The sequence below is a fragment of the Anoplolepis gracilipes genome, chromosome 6 (assembly GCF_047496725.1).
Source record: "Anoplolepis gracilipes chromosome 6, ASM4749672v1, whole genome shotgun sequence".
Lineage (NCBI taxonomy): Eukaryota > Metazoa > Arthropoda > Insecta > Hymenoptera > Formicidae > Anoplolepis > Anoplolepis gracilipes.
The window spans coordinates 5,995,588-6,019,421 of NC_132975.1; the positions used below are offsets into that span (position 1 = coordinate 5,995,588).

General features: G+C 36.3%; 1 protein-coding gene and 1 long non-coding RNA gene across 5 annotated transcripts in view; one reads left to right on the top strand and one right to left on the bottom strand.

Annotated features, from left to right (window-relative positions):
* The window catches only part of LOC140666553 (uncharacterized), a 148,368-nt gene that overhangs the window by 68,721 nt on the left and 55,813 nt on the right, over positions 1 to 23,834 (top strand). The gene's annotated exons all lie outside the window — the stretch shown is intronic.
* LOC140666550 (protein FAM151B) lies at positions 5,232 to 23,621 on the bottom strand. Of its 3 annotated transcripts, none has more exons than XM_072893852.1 (5): positions 23,540 to 23,621; positions 9,474 to 9,617; positions 7,353 to 7,582; positions 7,102 to 7,244; positions 5,232 to 6,605 (listed from the first exon to the last, which is right to left on the bottom strand). In XM_072893852.1, exons 2-5 carry the CDS (start codon positions 9,607 to 9,609, stop codon positions 6,212 to 6,214), a joined length of 903 nt encoding a protein of 300 aa, XP_072749953.1. In that variant the 5' UTR covers positions 9,610 to 9,617; positions 23,540 to 23,621; the 3' UTR covers positions 5,232 to 6,211. The 3 variants fall into 3 exon arrangements, with proteins under 3 accessions (XP_072749953.1, XP_072749954.1, XP_072749952.1); XM_072893853.1 differs by lacking the exon at positions 23,540 to 23,621 and adding an exon at positions 23,347 to 23,447; XM_072893851.1 differs by lacking the exon at positions 23,540 to 23,621 and adding an exon at positions 17,897 to 18,190.

Sequence of the window (23,834 nt, forward strand, 5' to 3'; positions counted from 1 at the left end):
ACAGCACAGAATATAATTTAAAGTTAATGGATGGTCGATGTTAAATGCGCCGTTTATCTACGCTTTTGCGAAAGTCATTTTTTACTAGCGATTATCCAACCGTCAGCAGTGCTTTTAGTCAAAGGAGATATCAAAGGCGAGTGCTAAAAAGAACGCTCCAATTTTAATCCCTTATGGGAATCTCTTTCTTCCTTCGGTCGTCGTTCACGTTTACGATGTAATCCGCGGGACGTACGTTTCTCTGACACCACGAGCCTGTCTCTCTCGATTTTACGATCGTCTGGGTCGAACGACAGCCGACCAACTGGTCTTTTCGCCGGCCGTTCCATTCACTTTCGCGTCGCCATTCAGAGATGCTGGAGTAGACGACGATACCGCGAAATCCGGATCGAAATGGGAGTAAGAGAGAAAGAATTCGCACGTATAAAAGAAGAGGAAGTCACATATTGCGAGAGAGAGAGAGAGAGAGAGAGAGAGAGAGAGAGAGAGAGAAAGAGAGACGTAGAGAAGAGAGATTGGACGAAACTGCGAGGAGAGGAAGATACGATATCGTTGGTGCCGATCTTGCAACCGGTACAACGAGGACTGCTTTTTCGTCGCTCACGGAGGTCGGCGGGTGGTTTTTGTCGCCCCTTTAAGCTCATCGCAATGCTTACGATGATAAATAAACACGGCAGCTTCCCTCCCACCTCGCGGCTACCGCATTGCGTTCCTCCGATCCGATCGATCGATCGACTGATGTAACGCGCGATCTGTCGACGAAGGAACGTCGCCGACATGTCACCCGGACCTTTTCCGACGCGCCAGGAAGCTGAGGTAAAAGCTTTGCGAGATGTGTCGAGTATCTAAAATCATTGATGTCGGATCTGTCAGGAGAAATAGAGTCACATCTGATTGATTCTGAAATTCTTTGCCAATGTGTTTTACGATAAATCAATATGAAAGCAATATGTTAGTCAAAGGTTAGAGTCTTTAATTTTTATTTTGAGAGAAAACTTACATAGTCATTATGACGTAGAATATACTGATGAGAATCAGACTTTTACATGCATTATCTTACGAAATGCGGGATGGAAAGGAATCAAAATTACTCTTACGTCGTAGGATCATTAAAATGTTTCACGCCAAGCTTATTTTCCTAAATGTCGAGAGTGGGTTATGCAATAACGCTGCTGGCCACGGTACGAAGGCGTTGTAAAATTGATTTTACAACGTGGAATCTGTCGGTCACGGCGCGCGGCGTTTAACAGTTGTGTGCGTCGGCGGATTTCTCTAATTATTTCGCTTTCACGCCTCGTCGACGCTCGTCCGCGTTAATTTGTACCCATTTGTCAGGATTCGCCGGGTGGACAAACGAATGCTCGTTAGCGCGTCAACGTAAAATAACGATTAAATCGCGTTCGCGTCCGACAGAAGTCGTGCGTGTGTCGTGCGTAGAGTGCGCATAATCGTGCACGCTGCTGGATAAACGAGGTAGGGCCCCAGGTGCGTCTGGTTAAATAAATGGGGGGGGGAGGAAAATAAGTTCTCCCCTTTTTTTTACGCGAATCTCTCGCATACACGTGCCGTTTGAAATATTTTCGTTGCTCAGCTTTATTTTATAGATGATAAATAATCGTTACGTTTGATCTCTTTATTCTCTTAAACTGAAGCAATAAAAATATGTCACTAATTAAAGCGGTGCAAATTTTATTGAAGATTAGTGAGTTTTATTTATAATTTTCAATGAAAATACACATTTTGCGCTCGTTCATGTTTCATGTTTCATTAATTATGACAGTAAGATTTTATTTTAAAAAAGTTATTGTATATATTTTCAACAAGTAACTATAATCAACTATGATAACTTTTAAGGTTTTTTAATTGTTTTATATTAATATTTTTGGGTGAAATACACATTTGGAAAGAAACATGTATAGTTCAAATTTAGAATTATACCTTTTTACTTTCAAAATGTGATAAATTTACAAAGGGAATAAGAATTTTCAAATTCATTGTCAGATATTTCTTTAATATAATAATATATTGCTATAAATTTATATTTAGTAACATTATACATGTATAAGATAATATATTGGAGATTTTTAAATATCAACAAAAAAACTGTTATTACCACTAACTTACTTTCAATGAGATTTGCAATATTATACTTATAACTGAGACCACCAGTGATTATTTGCTGAAAAGCAGTTTGGCGATCAGTCATAATACACCGATTTCATTTGACAGAGTACGTTATTTACTTTTTGCCGCAAGTGAGCCTACATCACGAAGTATTTTCGCGTTACACGAGCTAACAATAAGTGTACATTTACGAAGATTCTGTTCCGTGATTCCGGCATATTCACGACTTGTGCGATCATCGTGATATGAAACGTTCACAGGATAGGACATGCGATCACGTGGAGTTTCATCAAGATTTTCGTGGACACGAAACGAGATTAGTCACGCGGATTTAAGCGCGGCTTTCGTGCCAAGACAGACAGACGTGGAGGTACCGATTTGTTCTACTTACAAAACAAGCGCGTGGGCCTGCTTAGAATGCACGCGTAGTTTTCCATAAGTCACCGACTTAAAGATCCGTGACGCTCGCCGCTTATATACAATATCTTGCTTGCTCAATTTCTCATGCACGAAAGTCTTTTACATTTTATTTCAATTTATATTCGGAGTTGGAAATAATTGCGCTTTTTTAAATTTTCTATAATGGAAAAATGTAATGATCAATTGTAAATGTCGATTTTAAAAGTTTAACAAAAAGTATAAATATAAATATTGCTTCTTGTCAAAATCACTCGAAAAGGAAACATGTAAAGATCCGTAAATTATTTTCTTTTGAAAATATTTGAAAAAATGATTATCTGTTCGTCGAAGAAAAATCATATTTGTTTTTCATTTATTAAAATCATAACTACTCATTTTTTATCATATCTTAATAATTATTTAAGACTATCTATTGTTTTTCTAACTATATAATATACTCCAATTTCACGAAATTAATATATTGCGCTTTTTTAAATTTTCTAATGGAAAAATGTAATGATCAATTGTAAATGTCGATTTTAAAAGTTCAACAAAAAGTATAAATATAAATATTGCTTCTTATCAAAATTACTCGAAAAGGAAACATGTAAAGATCCGTAAATTATTCTCTTTTGAAAATATTCGAAAAAATGATTATCTGTTCGTCGAAGAAAAATCATATTTGTTTTTAATTTATTAAAATCATACTTATTTTTTATCATATTTTAATAATGATTTAAGGCTATCTATTGTTTCTGTAACCATATATTACAATTTCACGACATTGTATTCACGAAATTAATATATCAGCATCAACATTCCATTAGCTCATTTGGGTTTTGATATTTCACGCATTGACATGCAGATATAATTTCTAATATCATAAATTATGAAATATAACGACGAATGTATTTACATAAAACTAGTGTCGATATCGTGAATTAGAAACAAAAATGATTTCGTGCGACTTGTCCATCGGCGTATATGTACAATATCACACGTTTACTCTCGTTATCTTATGCTTTCGCATTTTTAACCAAGTTCAGCCGGGTTATCAGTGGAGATTATGCTTTTGGGTCACTTTGCCATTTCGTAGAAATATATCACTTTCCGTTTGCAATAGCCAATTTTTATCGGGCTTGTATTTTTTTACATTACATTTAAAGTGCGACAATATACTTTTAATTAATTTCTTTTATATCTACTGTTTTTGACATATTTAAATAATATTAACGCTCGTAAATATGATAGCATAGCGTCTGCCGCGAATGTTCGAGATATACATTTACCGTAAGGTATACTCTTGACTTTCTTAGTTACAGAAATAAATCACTCCCAACATTCTAAAAACAGTTGCAAGGGTGCAGAGGTAGGGGCGGAGACTGGTCGAGACGATCCAAAAAAATGCCAGCGCACGGAACACCCGCCGCGGCGGTCGCAATCTGCAAGATGCGCTTTCGTCTGATGATCGCCGCTCTCTCGCGTACGTAGAGAATCCCATTTTGCACGGTGCACCTGCTGAGTGGCAACCTACGAAAGGTGGCGACAAAGAACGCGTGTCGAGGTCCGATTGCGATAACCAGAATAGCCCGTCCTCTGTATCCTCCAAGGCCGCGAGGATAACATCCTCGTGCGACCTTTGACATCTCGTGCCTTCGAACGACGACACCTTCCACGGTACGTTCGCCGATCGACGGCTCTTCTTTCACCATGTTTACCTTGAGACGTCACCGCGGAATTCTTCCCCGTGCGCGAGAAAGCGCCGGTTTTGTCACTTCACGAAAGGCTTGACATTCCGACGAGAGGTGATATGTTTCCGTCATGGTGTGTTTGCCGAGTTGCAAGGGAGGACGTTTGTTGATCTTTCTCTAATAATATCGGCGACGCATTTGATGAATTTCGTTGATGAAGGTAGCATTATTTTATAATTTCCTCAACCGGTAAACTCACAAGCATTGAAACCACATTTGCGCAGGACAGCGCGAGAACGGAAGTGGCTCGAAGATAACTAGACGACAAACAGGAGGAAAGCAAACAAGGTGGATCCTATATGGTTTATACTTCGTATTTTAAATGCAAACATCAGTGATGAGAACCTTTTAGCCTCCCCAATCTTTTTTAGCTCCTTCTACTTAACGGGAACAACCCGCAGCTGGTAGTTCATAAACAGGCGGGTCTTTGTAATAATCTTTACAGCTTCACGAAAATGAAAGTAGTCTGTTTAAGAAATGCTAGGAGTTTTGTTATCAGGGATACGGCGGTCTAACTGACGTTCAATGTGTTGCATACATAAGTCTGCCAACGCTAAGGAAAAACTACGCATCAGCATAATAGAGGCTGCAACGTACAATATACCATTATTTTCTCTTCTCACAAAATTAGATTACCTCATTCATAGTCATTATGCGCATCGGATGTTTGCATTTCATTTTCACAGATAATTACGTACGACAATGGCGGTTACAGAGATCCTATTGAATGAGCAAACAATATCAATTATTTTATTGTAATTTTATGATAACATAGATTTTAATGAGACTTTCATTTCACGGAGCATTCCATTTTGAGATTACAATCTTTAGATTCCATTGAATTTATGCAGGTTTCGTTTGAATTAAGATAGAATTTTTATCTACGACCTTTCCTTGAGATTGAAAATATTCTTTGTACTAGAAATGAGATACTCGGGATAAATAATCTCGTAAAAGTTTTCTGAATAATTTTACGTATTATTTTATTGACTCGTTATCAAACGCAATGCACTCGCATCGTATACTGCATTTTTAATCCTTTGGCTTAGATATGTAGTTTACGTAGAGACTAAATATTAAACATCCTTCGCTGCATCTAAATCGGAGATATGTTAAACGCAGGTATAGATAATAATATTGAATATTAGACAGGGACATTAAACACGATGAATGTGCGCGGCAAGTACAATACACACATATAGCACTTAATATAAAGTTACACATAAAATGCTTTCTCTTTATAACACCTTAAGAAAAAAAGATAAGAGAAAATTAAATCTGCATTTTTTACGAGTATTTCTTGTTCTTTATACAATGTTTTTTTTTTTAAATCTGCGATTATTTACATTACAATCGCTTCGTGGATAAATGTATTATTTTAAACAAAGCGTAATGACAACATTAAGAAATCGTCTCGACATTAATTAACAATAGGTACAAAGCATTACAATGTTTTTAACGGTATTAAAGGTACTCTCGCGATATGTGTAATCGAAACGCATCTATCTTTCTATATATAGATGCTATTTTACTTTTTTTATGATACTGCGTCAAATATATTATAAATGATAGTATTTTCAACCTAACGGAATCCTTCTTTGTGACGTTTCAATTTAGTCTGATTTTAAGTACAAATTGTATCGGAAATTCCGCGTGAAAAATACCCTATAGAGTTATTATTGTTTTTGAAACTGTTTGCTGCGATGAATCGAATATTTTCAGAGGTACGTTAGGAAGTATAGCCGCAATGACTCAGACGAAAATCCGATTGAACGATCGCGATTGTAATCAAATGATATTCACGGCATCCGATCGTTATCAGATTTTGTCGTTTGCTCGTACTTTCTTTATTCAAAAACTCGCACGGAAGAAGAGATTAAGACTCCTCTTTTCTCGAATATCGTCACAAGTCTACGTTCGACATCTACGTTTCGACTTCACAGCATCCTCGAGAGGGCCAGGAGCACCATCGATGCCACCAGATTTATCAGCACGGAACTCATCGTGGATGCGGCCGAGAGTACGAGTTTGCTTTTTAGAGATTCCGGCACGTCCACGTAAACCTTATCGACTCCTACATCTCTGATCAGTTGAGACAGTTTCGCGGCATCGACGGAATCGCCCTCCGACGACCAGATTGTCAGCGTCGCGTTGGTGAATGTCGTGTTCTTCAATAACGCCTTTATAACATCGATATCGTGTGCCACCAGACCGGCTCGTACGGGATAAGTTACCGGTTGGGAAACTTGATTCTCTTTCAGAGTGTCGATCATCGTTTGAATCTGCTGCGAGCTGTATCGACCCTCGGTGATGTCGAACTCCTTTCCATATCTAAAATATTGACGGATAGTTAAACTTCAATCATAAAATATGGCTAGATACAAATTTATTTATTAATTATTTTATTAGTATATATCGGATTAAAAAAAAATAGAATCTACAATGCAATTTAATATCGATGTGATTAATATTTTTATTCAAGCAACTCGATTGAAATTTTATTTTCTGCAGATAGTGCCGATTTTTCAACAAATCTCTAAATATATCTTTTTTATTATTTATCTGTTAATTTTTAAAATTTTTATTAATATACGTCTTTAACATTGACGTGCATCTGACGTATTATACGTATTTTATTGAAGCGCTAAGTTGATTATCTTCTGTCAGGGACTTTATATTTATAACTCCCTTTTTTATAAGAGATCATACCATGGTCACGATGATATATATTTCTTTGCTTATGCTTATACGGTTAATTAGTTACAAGGTTATATGTTAGAAACTGTTGTTACTTTGTTCACATAAATGCACTTCGATAGTTGTTTACCTGGTTGTCCAACCGACGGAGAGGATGCTCTCTGGTATAGTTTTGTTAGCCTCCCTTAGAAAATCTTTGGCATTAAGCGCAGTAGTATTAGCGTTCACAGGCCCAGGCAGAATGTCCGCATTGAGAATTACCGGGAACGTCAGCTGAACGAACGAAATGTTTTTATTTATGTGTTATTTTTCAAAAATACGTTTTATATGTAGACTTAAATATATATATATATATATGTGTGTACATGTAAATATACGCACGTTTGATCGCACTTTTAGCAGAATAGGCATGCTCATCTGAAACGCTTGATCAGATTTAAAGTCCAGCTTGATGCCCTTGGTATTATCATTGTTAATGCTGCGGTTGAGGAAATTCTCGAGCGACAGATCGCTTTCAACGGCCGGTGGATGCGCCATTATTGGGACATCGGTCTGATTGTTACTGTTAAGTTTCCCTACAACGACGTCGGCTTCCAGCATCATGATGTCCTCTTTAAAAAGGAAAGTCGGTTGGTCTATTCGTTCGTACATGTATGTGTGTTTGCATGTGTGTGTATGTGGGGGGGGGGGGGGCATAGCTTGAGACGACCAGCTGGGCTGGAAGAGAGTTCTGGGAGGAGAGTATGTGCATATACGTGCAGCGAATATCGATCACGTCCTAAAGAGGCTGGAAGATTGCCGGATCCGCGTCCGTCAGTGTTAACGCTCAAATGACCAAAAATCCCGGTTTTTTCATGATGGAGATCACAGAGACTGATGTAAAATTGTTAAGTTTTACGAAAAGGAACGAACAGTTTTTACAAGGTAAAGTTATATTTTTTTTCTTGTGGATATCAAAGCAACCACTGCACACTTTGAACAAACTTTATGGGGAATTATAAAAGAACGTTCTTTTCATCCAATAGAGATTGCAATAATTTGTTAGAAATTGTTGTAGAAATATACAAGGAAATATATAATCGATTAGAAAGGAAGAGTGGAAGAAATTTAGAATTTATTTTCTGATCTTTGATAGTATTTTTGTCATTGAAAGATATAGTCGCGGAATTAAATTACGGTCGAAAATTTAAAAGTTTGATCTTCCTCTGCGATTACTTTATTGAGATTCAACAGAGGCACGAATGTACTTTTCGAAAACTCTGCTGCATCGAACGTGACTGCGTACAAACGACTTATCTATGAGGATTCAATAGCATGGAGATAGAAAATTTAAATACTTGGAGGACTTGGATTTTTTATTCGGAGTTGAAGAAAGTTTCGAGTTCAAAATTGACGACGTATATTCTATGTCGAGATACGAAATATATATATATCAAAGGAGAAGATGTGGCTGTCGAAAATACGAGACTTAATTAATGTCATTTATATTTTATATAGACTTGCTTTGTGAAGGCGTGTGAGATAAATCTCGTAAAGTGAATACTGCATAAAGCTCTCTCCCTTGCTGTCGATATTTCTGAGGGCGCACTTTTCAAGGACGTCCCACACCATTATTTAAAGCGCGCTGATGTAAAAATACACGTCACCATGCGGGCTGACACAAAGACACGCGCAATTGAACTTGATATGGGATATCCATGAGAGTGAGACAAATGCAAAAAAGCGTCGACATTGAAGACTAAAAATGCCACCAAGTTCATTAATTAGTACCACATTGACAGTCGGTGGAAGTCGCGAAATTACAATAAATTAGTATCTTATCACAACATTTTTGTCGAAGCTATTTTCCCACTTTACGGCATTAAATATTTAACGTGATTGTTACGCGTTTGCAACCAAAATAGTTCAAGGTGCTGCGTTGCAGATAGATATGCATATCTAAATTATTTGTATTATTTAATATTGCATTCTCATTGACTATTATTCTATCAGATCTGCCAATTACTGTCCGCTTATATAAATCATTGAGAGAATCAAATTATGCAATTATCATCTTTTGCAATCTTATTAGCGCGCTAGTATTAATGTCAGTGTTAATCTGCGCGGTTTCAAAAGTGTATAACTATTATATTAGTTTCTTCAAAATATTATCTAAAATATTGTCTTAAATAAATCTGAATTAAACCTTCATGGCCATGTTTAGGTTTTAAATTAAAAAAATATATTAATTCGAAGGTCCATTAATATTTTAACGAGGTCGTGAATTGACATAAAAGAAAGATCCCGGCTTAATAATTTAAAATTTTTCCCATCTACAAAAACAATGGGATGCTTATTAAAACCGCGTTCAATACCTTGAAAGCAATTCCAACATTTCCGATAATGCTGGCGATATCTGAGCACGCGAGAATAATCAGAATGCCGTCGTTCTCCTCTCCATCTCTCGAGTGCAATAAAACGAAGAACGAAGAAAACTTAGGCTACGAATCGTGATCGACCTACTTGACGAAAGTGCCTTGTCCAATTCCGCCTGGCTATTGACGGCGTGCGCCCAGACAATCTTCGTGAGATTGCCTTTGACGTTGGGGAAGAACTTGGTTGGATCCGGCGAGACAGGGGACAAGTTGTTGGTGCACATAACAGCCTCTGAAACACGGGAAGCCACTAAACTGTATTTTATCGCGTTTTGCATTTGCAATATACATACATATATATATGTGTGTGCACGGACTTGATCTTCTCTCCATCAGTATTCCTGAGACCGTGCGAACCATGACCTAATATTCGCTTCATAATTGAGCCAGGACTGGAGAATTTCTCGCGGCAAGCAACTATTCTCTCTCGGAGACGACGGAGAGAACCTTGTTTCGCTCTCCTTCTATTGTGTCGTTCGATCGATATAATCACGTTCATTTGTCACGAGGGGTTTCCAACTGCCGTGGTCGATTGGCGAGCCGAGCGACCGCGAATCCGGGGGGTCATCTCGCCCCGAGATATAGACGTATATATATATATCGTTCTTGCCAACGCGGCGCAGAATCTTTCTTTTTCTTTTTTTTTTTTACTCACTCGGCGGCGTAAATATCGATAGAAGTGAATTACCACGTCACAGAGTCACGTACGTAGTCAAGAAAATAAACTCGCTCGGGGACGCGTCGGTATGAATTAATAACGGGATCGCGTCAGAAAATTCCACAGTGCGCTCGGATCTCTTTCTCCGATGGGTTAGACCATTTCCGGTACATTCCGAGCCATGTGGTGAACAAACTTTGACGCGACGAATGACCCCTTCGAATATATTACGAGGGCGATTGGTCTTCTCTTTTGACTGGGTCTTTTTATTCACTAAAAATTTGCTTTGATCTTTAAAATTAAGTTCGATCTCGAATTTTTCAAGCGTAAGTGAAATATATTTCACAAGCAAGACGGCAGATATATATCAATTTTTCTCTTAATTAAAAATTCCCCCTTTCTGCCTTTTTTTCTCTAAAAAAAAGGAAACGAAAGCAGTTTTATAGGCGTGCTACATTCGACAATCGCGGGTGTGTCACTTAAAGTTTAATATCGACCATGATAAAAAAGTTTCAGTGGCTAATCAGCTTTACGACCTGCAGGCAACGTTTGTTCCTTGTCTACTACGAGTTGTAACTGTAGTGCAAAAACTTTACGGAGAATCCTTCCATATCACAAATTGATCGAATTAAATTACTACGCTTGTTAAGTTATTCGAAATTAATCATTTATTTTTTGTACAATTTTCCTGAAAAAACTCTCCTCGTGCAAAAAGTCGATATCTAGCCACTCCAATGATTCCGATTGGCCTATTTCCGGTCCAGCGATCACGGACTAAATGTGGTCGGAGAGATGCTGTGTGTAAGCCGGCTTTTTTTTTAAACATTAATAGTCTTTTATCCGTACATTTCCGTTGCCATTTATATTAAAAAAAAAAAAAAACTATCGAATATTTGTATTTACGATTAATATTGCACGGTTCTCTCTGTGTAAATTTTTTATAAAACCTCTGTAAGTTAGATGTACAGAATTACAAAACATTCGTATCACTAGGGAGAGAGAAACTATCGTGTATGTGAGTAAATTGCATTTGCCGAGCAATGCGAGTGATAACAAACTTTAGCACGACCACTCCCGGGTTAATTTAATGACATTCCTGCGAAGAGCTAATGCTCGTTTGTGTACTTAGATGATAACAAGAGGGTGAGTCAGCAAATAGTATTTGAATTGGTCACGCCATATTAAATTCGTTTTGATTCTCGTAAGACATTTCATATCTAACAAGTTTTCAGGTATCTTTTGAAAATCTTTTCCTGGAGTCACTCTCAAGACACAGGGGTATTCGTCTAGTTACGTCCTCGCGGACGTTGTCCTAAAGATCCAAGCTCCCCTCGCGTTCTACCGGACGTATCATTGCTACAATGTCTATGAAACGGCTGTTTCCGGTACGGCGGTCTCGTACAGAGGCCATACTGTGTTCGAACCGGTCCAACCACGAGGGAAAACCGTGAGAGCGGTCCTCCTTTTTTTTTGTTACGAGGTCCGCTTGTGAGCGACCGAACAGCATCGAGGATCTAGGCGATTGAACTGGTCGGGTTCAGGCGAACTAATTGGATGGACAACCGATCGTCTGTTCTCTCGAGGTTTTCCGACAATACCACGTGCGCACGTGCCGTGGCACCGTGTATTTTGATGGTTTTGTTATTGCGGTTGGAATTGCGGAATTCTTCGGCGTCGCACGACCCGGCAAAGGTAAACATTTGTTTTTCGAAACGCATAGCGTGATGCCCATTCAACGTCAAATGTATGCTTCTACCGATCCGGAAATGTCTAATTTAAAAAACGCAAGTCTTTTCGACGTGTATCTATTGTATAACACATAGTGTCGCAATAAGTCCTTTACACACAAATTCAAATACCCACTTCGTGCACGCTAAGTGAAGAACTAATTAAAGTTGAAAATTGAAGTTGCATTGCTCGTTTGATTGATTGATTAATGAATTTGACTTTGTGACTGGGAAGTTTCTCTTAAGATAACAATAATACATTTACTTATAACCCACTTAAAGAGATGAGAGCGCAGGACACGTGGAGTCGAAAAAAGAAAGTATATTAAGAAATTTAATTAAGAAAAAAAAATGTCTTATAATTTTTAAAATAATAGCATATTTTCCTATATACATACAATCAATATGTAATATTAAATATGCAGGAAAAATTATGATAAAAAAATTATATATACATGTATGTATGGTCATATATATATATATATTTATGCACTTGAAATAAACGGAAAAATAACACTACCGGTATACGATTTAAAATATTCATTACTGATCCTGTGTGAAATTTCATTTTAACAACTTTTGATATTTCCAAACTGTGAATGTCAATTTTTGATCGTATTCACAATTCACATATGAAATGTCAAATGTCACGAAATTACACATCGACTTTTCGGCTACATGCAACGTCTCGAATTACAAGCATTTCATTGCAGCCCATATTTTCTTAGCTCGTACGTGACGTTGTGTCATGGATACAACGAGGCTGCAACGGTGAAAAATCGAATCAGGCTTCCAGCTCCGTGAACAGCACCGCCGGCGGCCTGGCTCTCGCAATATACAAAAGAATTCCGATGCCTTCGTGAGCTGATAAAAGCATCTTTCACGCGTCACTGCGCCGCGTATAGTTTGCAAATAACCGCGACTACCGCCGTTCCCTTCCGCATAGAATGAGCCTCTGAAGGCTCAGTCGTTTCGCCGGTGATGCGGCACCTCGTTTCGACGGATTTTGCCTTAGTCAGCCGACTGACAAAGCGACTTACGGCCACATTACCAAGGAACTTGAGCCTCGATTAAAGTAAGAATCGACCGTTTGAGAGTAGCAATTCGGAACTTTAAACGGAATTTGATATCTTGCGGATTTACCTGACGGAATTTCATGTTAGTCAAATTAGTTCTATGGAAATGCAGAACAGACGTTAGTCGTTGACTATCTGATATTTATTTATAGGAATTAGAAACTTGTTCGATGTAATCGATATTTTGGTCTTGATAAAAACTGGCAAAAATATAAAAAAACTTATATTTAATTTCTTTTTAGGTTTTTTCATTAATTATACATATTTAAAATGTAATGTGCCTAGCGACATGTTATTAAATTACTGGTTTTAAATAATTATTTATGTAAAATTATGGTTATTATATTATATTCGAGTATCTTCCAAGAAGAAAAATAAGATTACAAATTATGTTAGAGATTATGTATCACGAATTGTAGCAGTGTTATGCGTTATATTACTAATTCCATAGTACGAACTGCGCATTCACGAAATGATTTATGTGTTGTGTACACCAAGTGTAAAATATCGATGATAAATAATAATGTCAAGCAAGCAGTCTGACAAACAGCTGATGGGCCATCTGTCACACTTGTTTCAAATTGCGAGCATATATCTCATATATTTTTAAGTAAAGTATGTCTACAATATCATGTTTCTCTAAATCGATTACCTCAATGTTTACTGAGGTTTCACGTAAGTTTTAATAGTGCCAGAAATGGCATTTTGATACTAAATCGGTCATGTCAAACCTTGTCGGATCATGTTAGTCTGAGGAGTATATGGGTACAATATAAAGGATCCCTTAATATATGTAATAAAATCTGTTCCATTTTATTAAAGAATTGACTTTTGAAAGCAAGTTTTTCTATTATTTATTATATATTACTATTTTTGTAAGAGATCTTTCATTAAATTATAAGGTACAAATACGGACTTGAATCATAGATTACGTCGAGTCTAAAAGTTTGACCAAGTTTGAAAGTTAAAGATTTCACAGAATTCGACCTCGCAGATCGCACGTATAGAATATTAATTCCGAATTTAATGCCAAAACTCGCTGTTCGAATTCACTGATTAATTATGAAGATACGGCTATCTGGTGAATTCAGACGTATACACGTGATAATAATTTTTAAAAGCGTTCTCTAAATTTCTTTTTTGAAAAATTATGTCGGAATTGATATATTGTATTATAGAATAAATCATTTGCTATGAATTGTTTTACAAAACAAAATTATCTATTAAATAAATGTTTTCGCGTTCGGTCATTTATTATTTAAAGATGTAAATTATAAATTAAATTTTTTTATTTAAAAATATCAATCGCCGTTTAATCGCGAGAAGAATTTATCGTTTTTCATGCGATGCGATGATTTTTGCTTCGATCGCAACTGTTCATGCTCAGCATAGATCACAAATCGTGATTCGCACAATCGCGATTCGCGAACGTTGCGGCTTTTATTCTGAAGTCAACGACCACATCTATGAGGAATTTTCAATTTCTACACCTCAGTCAAATTTATTCGAGCATGATCTTCAGATATACCAAGTGCAAGCGTACATATTATATTTGCATTCCGCAGTGTGCAACAGAACGATGAATTTGTTCTGCTTATCGCGGATAAACACGTCGTTATCAGCTCGATATTTTTTTTTCCATTTCATATAAACGTTATATCGTCTGGCGAGTTCCATTCAGGTGATGTCGTCAAACAAAAATGATAGCTTCGTGGCTCTTCGATAAGGTTGAAATTGTAGATTCCAGTATCTCTATCCGTAAGACGTATTTCTCTTTGTTGAAATGTGATAAAAACCGGTTTATTAATGTAAGAGGAGATTACAACATGGTCATGTGGATGATTCTGTCTTTTTGAATAAGTATTCCTCGATAATCTATTTGCAACACAGGATTTTACAGACGATTCAATATCGTATCGAAATAACCTTGTAACACGCTGCGTAATAACATCGCGATCCAACACCGCATACTTGTTTTCATCGCGTTTATAATGCTTCTCGATACGAATTATTCATGACGAGTCATTGTACTTCGTCTGGATGTTCGCGCGAATTGATGCGATTCTGCTTCTCATTGTTATTAGTGTTTTGATTTTGCAGCGAAATGCGATACACGATTTACTTTTCATTGTCATTTCAATATTGATATCTGTCTGACGTCGGTACGTGATGCTGACTTGAAATAATATGATAATGATGTGTTGATCGTGAATTATATTTGATATTAAAGCATTTCACAACTAAAATAGGATCATTAACGAAGATTGTTGTGACTGTTGACATACATCGTGAAGACTTGTTAATCCTCCTGGATCATAAACTCCAAAAGTTACGCAACGTTACTGCTCAAGCTGATATAAATAGTTAATTAATTGCCTCCTGCCTATCCTATTCATTTTCGTAATGAGAATCACTTACGTAACGAGATCTTACCCTCAAGAGTTTTAACCCTTTTTACGCTAATTGTTTACGTGTCTGTTTTGTAGCCTTGTTTCAGAGAAAGACATCGTATTACATTTACTAAGTAATTATTCATCTTTCATTATCATATTCTGGATTGCCGATAGATAAGAGCCTTGTTTGCGATGTCTCGAAATATTTCTGAGTACAGATTACACCGATCTTATTATTTTGGTATTTTCCGCTGTCTGCTTATACCATCTACATCCGTAAATCGTTGAACGAGCAAAGAAGTGCTAAAAGCAGTTTATTTTCGTACTATTTTCGTGCCTGGTATGCTGTAACTTATATGCCACGGTCACGGCGTTAATCTATTTTCGCGGACGTTTCGTTTATAAGCAACCATGCCAGCATCGTGGGAGATATCGGATCGTGACAAGGATTATGATAATGGTGAAAAAAAACGAACGTAAAAATTATTTTTAAATTTGCAAACAATTACTTAATTTAATCGGTGAGAATCAATTACTCCTGTTGCGTAAATGAAGAAAGTGATGTTCACGTTGAAGGCGAAGGAATTGAAGGAATGTGTATTAGGCCGGAAGCAGGAAGAAAGAAGGTGCGCGCGTCGGTCGTGCATGATAAATATCCTCGCGTGTCACGAGATTAATTGCGTTTGCGCTACGTACATCGAGCGGCGGCGTCGATTAAAATTAAGGGCTAATTTAATGTAAGACGTTAAAGACACCTTACCGGGTACGCGAACGTATCTACATGTATCGACTAGCGTGCGTCACACATGAGATTATTATTAGCGATCGATTGGAAGACGGATCAAGATGAGGATTTATTATGTATCATCGCGATGTCTAGACTCATCATCCTGCAATTTATCTCTCGGCTTGAAAACTTTACTGACCATTGCGTGCTCGAATTAATACTTCGGAAAAACTTGTTATTATTCATTAACAGGAGTATGAGTGAAAATTTAGAAAATTTAATTGACAGCAATCAACGTTTAACTTGTCTCTGACCACTCACGAATTTCAGAGCCTCGTTATCGTAAATTCAAGGTGTATACTTCTTGGAAAAATTTGAAATTCTCAAGGGATTTTTTTATACCTGGAGAAATCAAGGAATTCGGAAGGAATATTATGAAGACTCAGAAATATTTTTTTAAATTCTTTCTTTGATAATTTTGCTCTTACTGTAAATTATAAATATCTATATATTAGATATAAATATATCTATGTATATTTATATATTCTCTGTTTATATATATTAAATTGTTTAACAAAATATTAAATATGCAGTACATATTCGTTATTTTAATAATAAAAAATGAAAATGTTATGAAAATAAAAAATTTTCTTAAAAGCTATTCATTTTTTTAGTAAATTTGTAAATCTAGCATTTGAAACTTGAATGGCTTTGTATTTTTCTTTTATATTTGTGAAAAAACATTAGAACGTGTACAATAAAAACATTATTTTAAAAAATTGCACCAAAAAATCTTCAAAATATTCTCTTTATCCGAATTTGAAAAATACCTGGAAGATCAGGGAATTTTCAGGGAACTTTTTTTTTTACAAGATTTGAATAGATACTAGTAAAGTCCGTTTCGTTAAAATCATCTATTTATTTGTCGCGAACACGCCAGGACATTTGAATCGACGTGATTTATAAAAAAGTCTTGAGTCGTAAAATTACAATCCGTTGTGCAATTCGTTTGTTCAAATAGGCGGCGGTCAGCACGTTGATTCCATTGTCTCCGTCGTAAGAAAAATTTCTCTTGATTTCCTGAGTGGAAAATTCCAGACTCAGTTATATCGTTCAGTCTCGGTTTTGAAGGCCTCATCCGTTAAACTTAACGTAAACTTTACTCACGACTTAACACGCGACTCGGAGAAGATATCTTCCCTTTGGCGATGGCAAGCGGAGAAACGACGTGACAAAAAAAGAAAATCGATACGTCTATTAGAGGAAAGTGTAGGATTTTCAATGCGCTAGGCGCGCCCCTATAGATTTTTACGACGGTCGAGAGAGATATTCCAGACTCGGATTTCACGATCTGATAATTGTCAGGCTCGTATCGTTTGCAATGTGACTTTAAAACAGGATTGATTAGCTGGTTTCTCCAGCGAAGCTTCTTGGTTCAATCTGTTTGTAAACGATCACGACCATCATTCTCACCGCGGTGATTTATGTTCTCGAACGTAACATTACATCGAGCTGTCAACAAAAGCCATCGTTTGATTTGTGCCATGTATATTGATCAAGGTTAAAAGAGAGAAAAATAAGATATTTCTAATATTCTTAAAAATGGCATTAATTTCAATGATTCATTTCTTTATTAAAGTAACGATTTTGAAGTGTAGTATTAATTTTTATATATCGTTAATCAAACATTTTCAATTAAAAATAATTCAAATTTAAGTCAGTCTTAAACAACTGACTTTAAAAAACTACCATTAGGTACTCCATAATAAAAGTGATCATTCCCCAAATTCGCCAGCATCTATGAATAAACCTGTCATTTATTTTCAAAGCGCGCGATTTAAATAAAGATAACAATAATACACCTCGAAACTGTGTCGTTCAGACAATTTCATTCATTATAAACGTTAAATTGCGTTGTATCGGAACTTACGGGTCACCGCCAGCAGTGTTACAATCGTCTTGATCACGATACCCGCCATGGTCCTCGATGCCGGGTGTGCCGAAATCGTAAATGGGGTGGCCGACAAAAGAAGGAACGGTCGGCGGTGAGAGAGAAGCAAAAGCGATGGGGAGAGTAAAGAGAGAGACACACAGCACGAACCGACACGGCTCCTCTGCAAGACGCCCGGTCAACTCGGCGGCCTCGAAACGACTGACTTGTCTCCACGAGAGGAGCGGTTGCTCGGCCGATCGTCGAAATCCAGGCTCGTATATAATGGCACGTACAGGCCGCCGGTCATATTTCGCGGCGCCGCAATGCCGCGCCGCGCCGCGCCGGTACACACGTGCTCTCTCACCACTTCTCTCGCTCGGGGGAGAGGGCCCCCGGCACGAATCACAAAACGTGGGACCGTCGCAAATGGCCGGGAAGACTTAGGGGAGAAAGGAAAAGGAAGAGAGGGAGCGGAAGGACGATGCGTGGATCGAATCCAAAGCCGTTTCGAGGCGCAATAGTTATAGAAAGGATCCGTCGTTGTCAACAGCTTATCGTCGCTTCGACGCGGGATTTCCGCGTGGGACGTTCGCGACAGACTCTGACATACATATGTACCTGCGCTACCGGAAGAAAGAACGCGCGATTGCGGAAATATCGGTTCGAGCAGGTAGATTGCGCGTCGCACACCTGGGGATTAGGAAGTCTGTATACGTAAAAAAAGAATCGGGATTTTCCGGTTTTTTCAGCGCTCATTCAATTACACGGTTAATCTAAAATACGGAAAATTATGAGTACATTAGCGGATAATATGTATAAATATAACTACATGCTTATATTATAATGTATTTTGCAACACGAAAATATTAAATGGACAGAAGGATATATACAGAACGATTATAATCTAATCTATATAGAGACAGCCTGAAATAAATATCCTTGAACATATAATAATATACCAACGTAAAATAAATAGTCGTATACTTTGCAGTTATACTTTTACACAGCAAAACTTTTATGTACATAGTTGTTGTGATAAGCAATTTTCACACGTTACGTTTGCTTGAAATTTTTATGGCAACTTTGAAAAACAAAGAAATTGATCAAACAGTAAGAGCTTTTAGTCGACCCACGATATAATGTTTTATCAATATATTCAATTAATTCGACGGTTAAAGCGGCACCCTTACAGAACTTAATCGACTGAAATAGCTTTGACAGGGATTTATGAAAGGACTGGGCTGACAATTTACGAATCGTAAGCACAATGAAATGAGTTCGCGTAGTTATTGCGCGTTGTTTTACGCAGAGTTCATCGTGACTATGCTCGACATGTGTTCGGTACAGGATCCCCAAACGAACCATAAATGTGGGCGACAAGGGTCGTTTTCGTGACTCTCGGTGGGGTGAAACATCTGCCGAGGGTTCACGACCGTAGGGTAGGCGCTAAGCACCAATTTCGCAAACTTTTATATTTGGTGAAACATCAATTGTTCCTTTTTTTACGATATAAAAAACTTTTCTTTCTAACAAGAGACACATACCCTTTCTCGCAAGAAGAAATAGCGTTTAATATTTTTATTCATGGATTGTGATGGAAATAATGAATTTTCCAATAAATTATCACGTTTTTCTCACAAAAAATTAATATTTTAAAAATATTTCTTAACTAAAAGAGATATATACTTATTTTGTTCATTCTAGTTTTTATTTTTTTAAATTGTTTTATAAGAAATTATTCAACTTGTGATGAATATCGAATGACGAAATTATCGTAATATTACTCATAAAGGAATTTGTTTTTTTTAATTTTCGCGACAAAGGAAATGTAACCTGTATAGGTAGATGTATAAATAGATTAATAAAATTCAACGAAATCATAATTAAATTTGCAAATGTCATCTCTTTTAGACGATTATTAAACACTGCATTTCTCAGTATCAAAATATTGCTGAATTGTTACCTCTTCTTATATCTAATGAATCATCCGGTTGTATTATGTGACAAATTTACACGACGTGTCAAACGCGTAACATTTAGTGGAAAAAAACAATTCGTCTTTCGTGCTAATAAGAGCAATTCACAGCTTAATGCTTTAAATTGTGAAATTCATAGAATTTATGAATAATTGCTTTCTTGTATCCAATTCTCGAAACGTCTGCAAATATTGTAATTTAAACTATTAAATGCTCCAATAAGTTACTACGCATTTATATATTTTTTTTTTTTTTTTTAAGAAGAAAGAAAAACCGTATTAATAATTCCCGGTTTATAGCAACGAAATATAAATCTATAATTACCTCTAGCAAGAGAGAAAATTAACTGTTTGATATGTTATATGAATGCAAATTAAATACAATTAATTAAATATTCAATTACATTCGCGAATATTAAACATTTTTTTATTTACTCTTGCTTTATCCAATATTATATGTTTCATATATTTATATAACTACAATCGGTCATATATTGTTCTCTCAATGATGCTCGTTTGCAATTATGTTTGTAAGCGGCACAAATATAATTATCGTTTACATGTATAAGCTGACATGACGGGTCAATGACGGTGTTAATGAGTTAATTTCACGAATAAACGTCACGCTATTTTTGCAGAGAGAAGGGCGGCTTATTTATTTAACGCTGGAATTGCGGCCCTTTTATGCTTTTTAAAACCGACTCGTTCCTAAAGAGAACTTTTCTCTTTAACCATATCGTTGCAAAACGCACAGGTAATGTTTGCTCGAAAGTTCGTGTCCGTGATACAATAAGCCATTATGCGTCGTTGATTATGTTCTTGTTTTATATCTGATAGTGCACTCGCGATGGCGCAGTTAATATTGAATGAAAAAAATTAGAGACGCACGATGCGCTGTATGATTTATGTACATCATTTTTTCAGCGTAGTTCAAGATATCGCTTCGAGAGCTCTTTTAATATTCGCGATGGCCATCTTCAGTCAGCCAACGGGACGCTTTCAATTATGAGAAACGTTCGATTTTTACCCAAGAAGTATCTTCAGCATAATATTACTTTGTCTTCCCAATTGTCGCACAGAGTTATCTGAAAGGATTTTGAAGAGAAAGCTGAAAGCCGAGAAATTATTTGAATCAAAGTTACAGAGGGCAAAGTGCAAGATGTTTTCAAATTATTCATATCTGTTCAATTCTGTTTTCAATAAGAATTGATAACTCTTCCGACACGATGGTCGTGGATTTTTTTCAAACTTCTCAGACCTTTCAGTTTGGCGCCACGATAAGATAATACGATCTCTCTAAATTTTTTAAAGTGAATTCTCACTTTTTTAGAGTCGAATCTCACTCCAAGCAATAATGAAAATACTGCCAGTTGAAGTAGAGTAAAAGTTCAATTTTTTGAAAAAGTGAAATTATTCGCTCTTTATTGGATTTATTCTTCACTGTAAAAAGAGTGACATTTTACTATTTTTTTATGTACGTTGTCGCCTATGCTGCGCTATTCTAACTTAAAAGTGACACATTGAAAAAACTACGCAGGCGATTTCACTTTAAATTGGAGTGAAATTTCGAGTGTTAACTTCAGGGGTGGACTTCACTTTAAAAATAAGAGTGGAATTTTTCACTTTTTGTCTTAGAGTGAATAAATTCACTCTATCGAAGTGAATGTTTACTCCACATGGAGTGAACTGTCAATGACTCCATGATTAGAGTGAAAATTTCACTCTAAAAAATTTAGAGAGATGGTCTCCAAACTCTGGAAAACGCTGTTCCTTGTTGCTCAGAATCGAAATTCCCTGTCGTTCCGAGACGCTCTCGCGCTCAGGTATATCTACTTTAAAAAAACTTGCCAAGCACGGGCGCGACAGGCAGATGTGACGACAATTAGACGTTCCAATTTTCACCCGTATGCTAATACCATCGCAAATTTCACTCACCAGTGCGGAAAAATAAAGAACGGACTTGAATCCGAGAGAATCGGAGCGTTTCTTCGACAGCAAATCTCCATCAACATTCTCGTAGGCAATCTTTTTTGCAGGCTTCATTAGCGATAGATGAGATAGACTAGTTTATCGACATAAGATTCCAACGTTAAACAGTTGAAAAAAATAAAGAATTTTATGCAAATTTTTTATTTCGATATTTTTCTTTTTTTCTTGCACTTTAATTCACTGGTGATTAATGAGACATATGCTTACGTAGATGTAACGTAAACATAACGTAATGTTATGTTTATAACGCAAGTAATACATTATCGATAATACGACAAGACAATATTTCAACTGTACAGATGGATAAAATTATTTTTTATTGTTTTAAACTCCCGGAAATGCAAAAAATAATTATTAATGGATTTATCTTTCGAAACTCGCTGGAAGGTATCTCAAAAAATTGTTTTCACTCTTCGATGATTTACTTGCGATGTCATTCGCTACTGAGATATATTTTCCGCATCGCGCATGATCGTGAATCCGATTCATATTCTCCTTCTAAAATTTCTTTGCTCGCCTCGTTGTTACAACTCTTAGCGTGTTTGTTTAGCGGTATGTTTGCGTATTCATGCCTTGATATTCAACATTCAAGATCAACAATTGCATGCTGCTTTAAATATATGATTTTACTTCGCTCGAGTTATGCGCGCGCGATTCGTGATAAACAGTTTAGCGTATCGCGTGAAAAGAAAAAAAAAAAGAAGAAAGATCCGCACGTGCGAATATTGCACTTTCTGCGCGCCACGCCATGCATATTCTATCGTAATCGCCTCTTCTTCTGGTTTCTTCCGCTTTGTTACATGCACGTGTGTATATTTTATTGCGCGCATCGGAAATTAAATATCGATGTCAAAGAAGGTTTTCTATTGTTTCCCATCTCATTACAAGTTTCTCATGTAAATGGTAAATAAAAATGTAGTCCATAATACGAGTCTAAAAAAGAAGTTTCTTTCTCTCTAACATCTTTTTTCTCTCACAAATGTATAATAATTTTCGTAATTAAAAATACTTTTGTGAACAATGTTTATATAAAACATAATATATGAAATGTTCTTACGTATAATTTTTATTCAAGCATTTGTATTACAAAGGGGAAGCGATCAAATAGAGTTATAATATTACATAAAGAAAATTGTAAACGCTATTACCAGCATAGAATATCAAGTAATATTTTTTATGCATATGACACGACTTCTATAGAGATATGAATATGTTATTAGCTTCGCCGATAATTTAATCACTCGGTTTCAAATATTTTCTTTTATACTTGTTTTTGTTCAATATTTAAATATGATGCTTTATTGTTTTACAAAATTTCGAAGAAACCTATAAAAAAAATAAAAGATTGCAATGTATGTCTCATATGCGAAGGAATTTTAAAATCATAAACGTAAAATATCTTTGCGCAATTGCACATTCTGACTTTTGTTCAGATGCGATCGTGCATAAATGAATTTTATAGAAGCTCCTCTTTAGATCTGACCTTAGAAAACGAACGTCATACTCGCAGTTACGAGAGTCGTGATGATCGATAGTAGGCACAATAATGCTCCACGAGTTCTGTATCATCTTGGCATTTCGAGGCATATGCTTGACACCTGGATTCCGTTATATTTTAGATCTTTTTCTTATTTGTGTATTATATCTATGCAATGTGAAATAATTAATATTCTTACTTGAGTAATATATTCTTTCTTGAGTATGACATACGGCAGATTCGCCAGGTCGATTGGAACTAGTCTTGCAAACTCATTCCTACAAAACTTTAATAACGCTTCTCACCGTGGAATGGCGTGCATGTACATATGGTAAATAAATTTCATGCATTTTTGATATTCAAAATAAACTTTTTATGTTTAAACATTAAAATAAACACGTGTTTCATACAAGTGTAATTATTAATAATAAATTTGTGCTACAATTAAAAATTCTCAGAAATAAAGAACAATTTTTATTGATAATACAGTAATT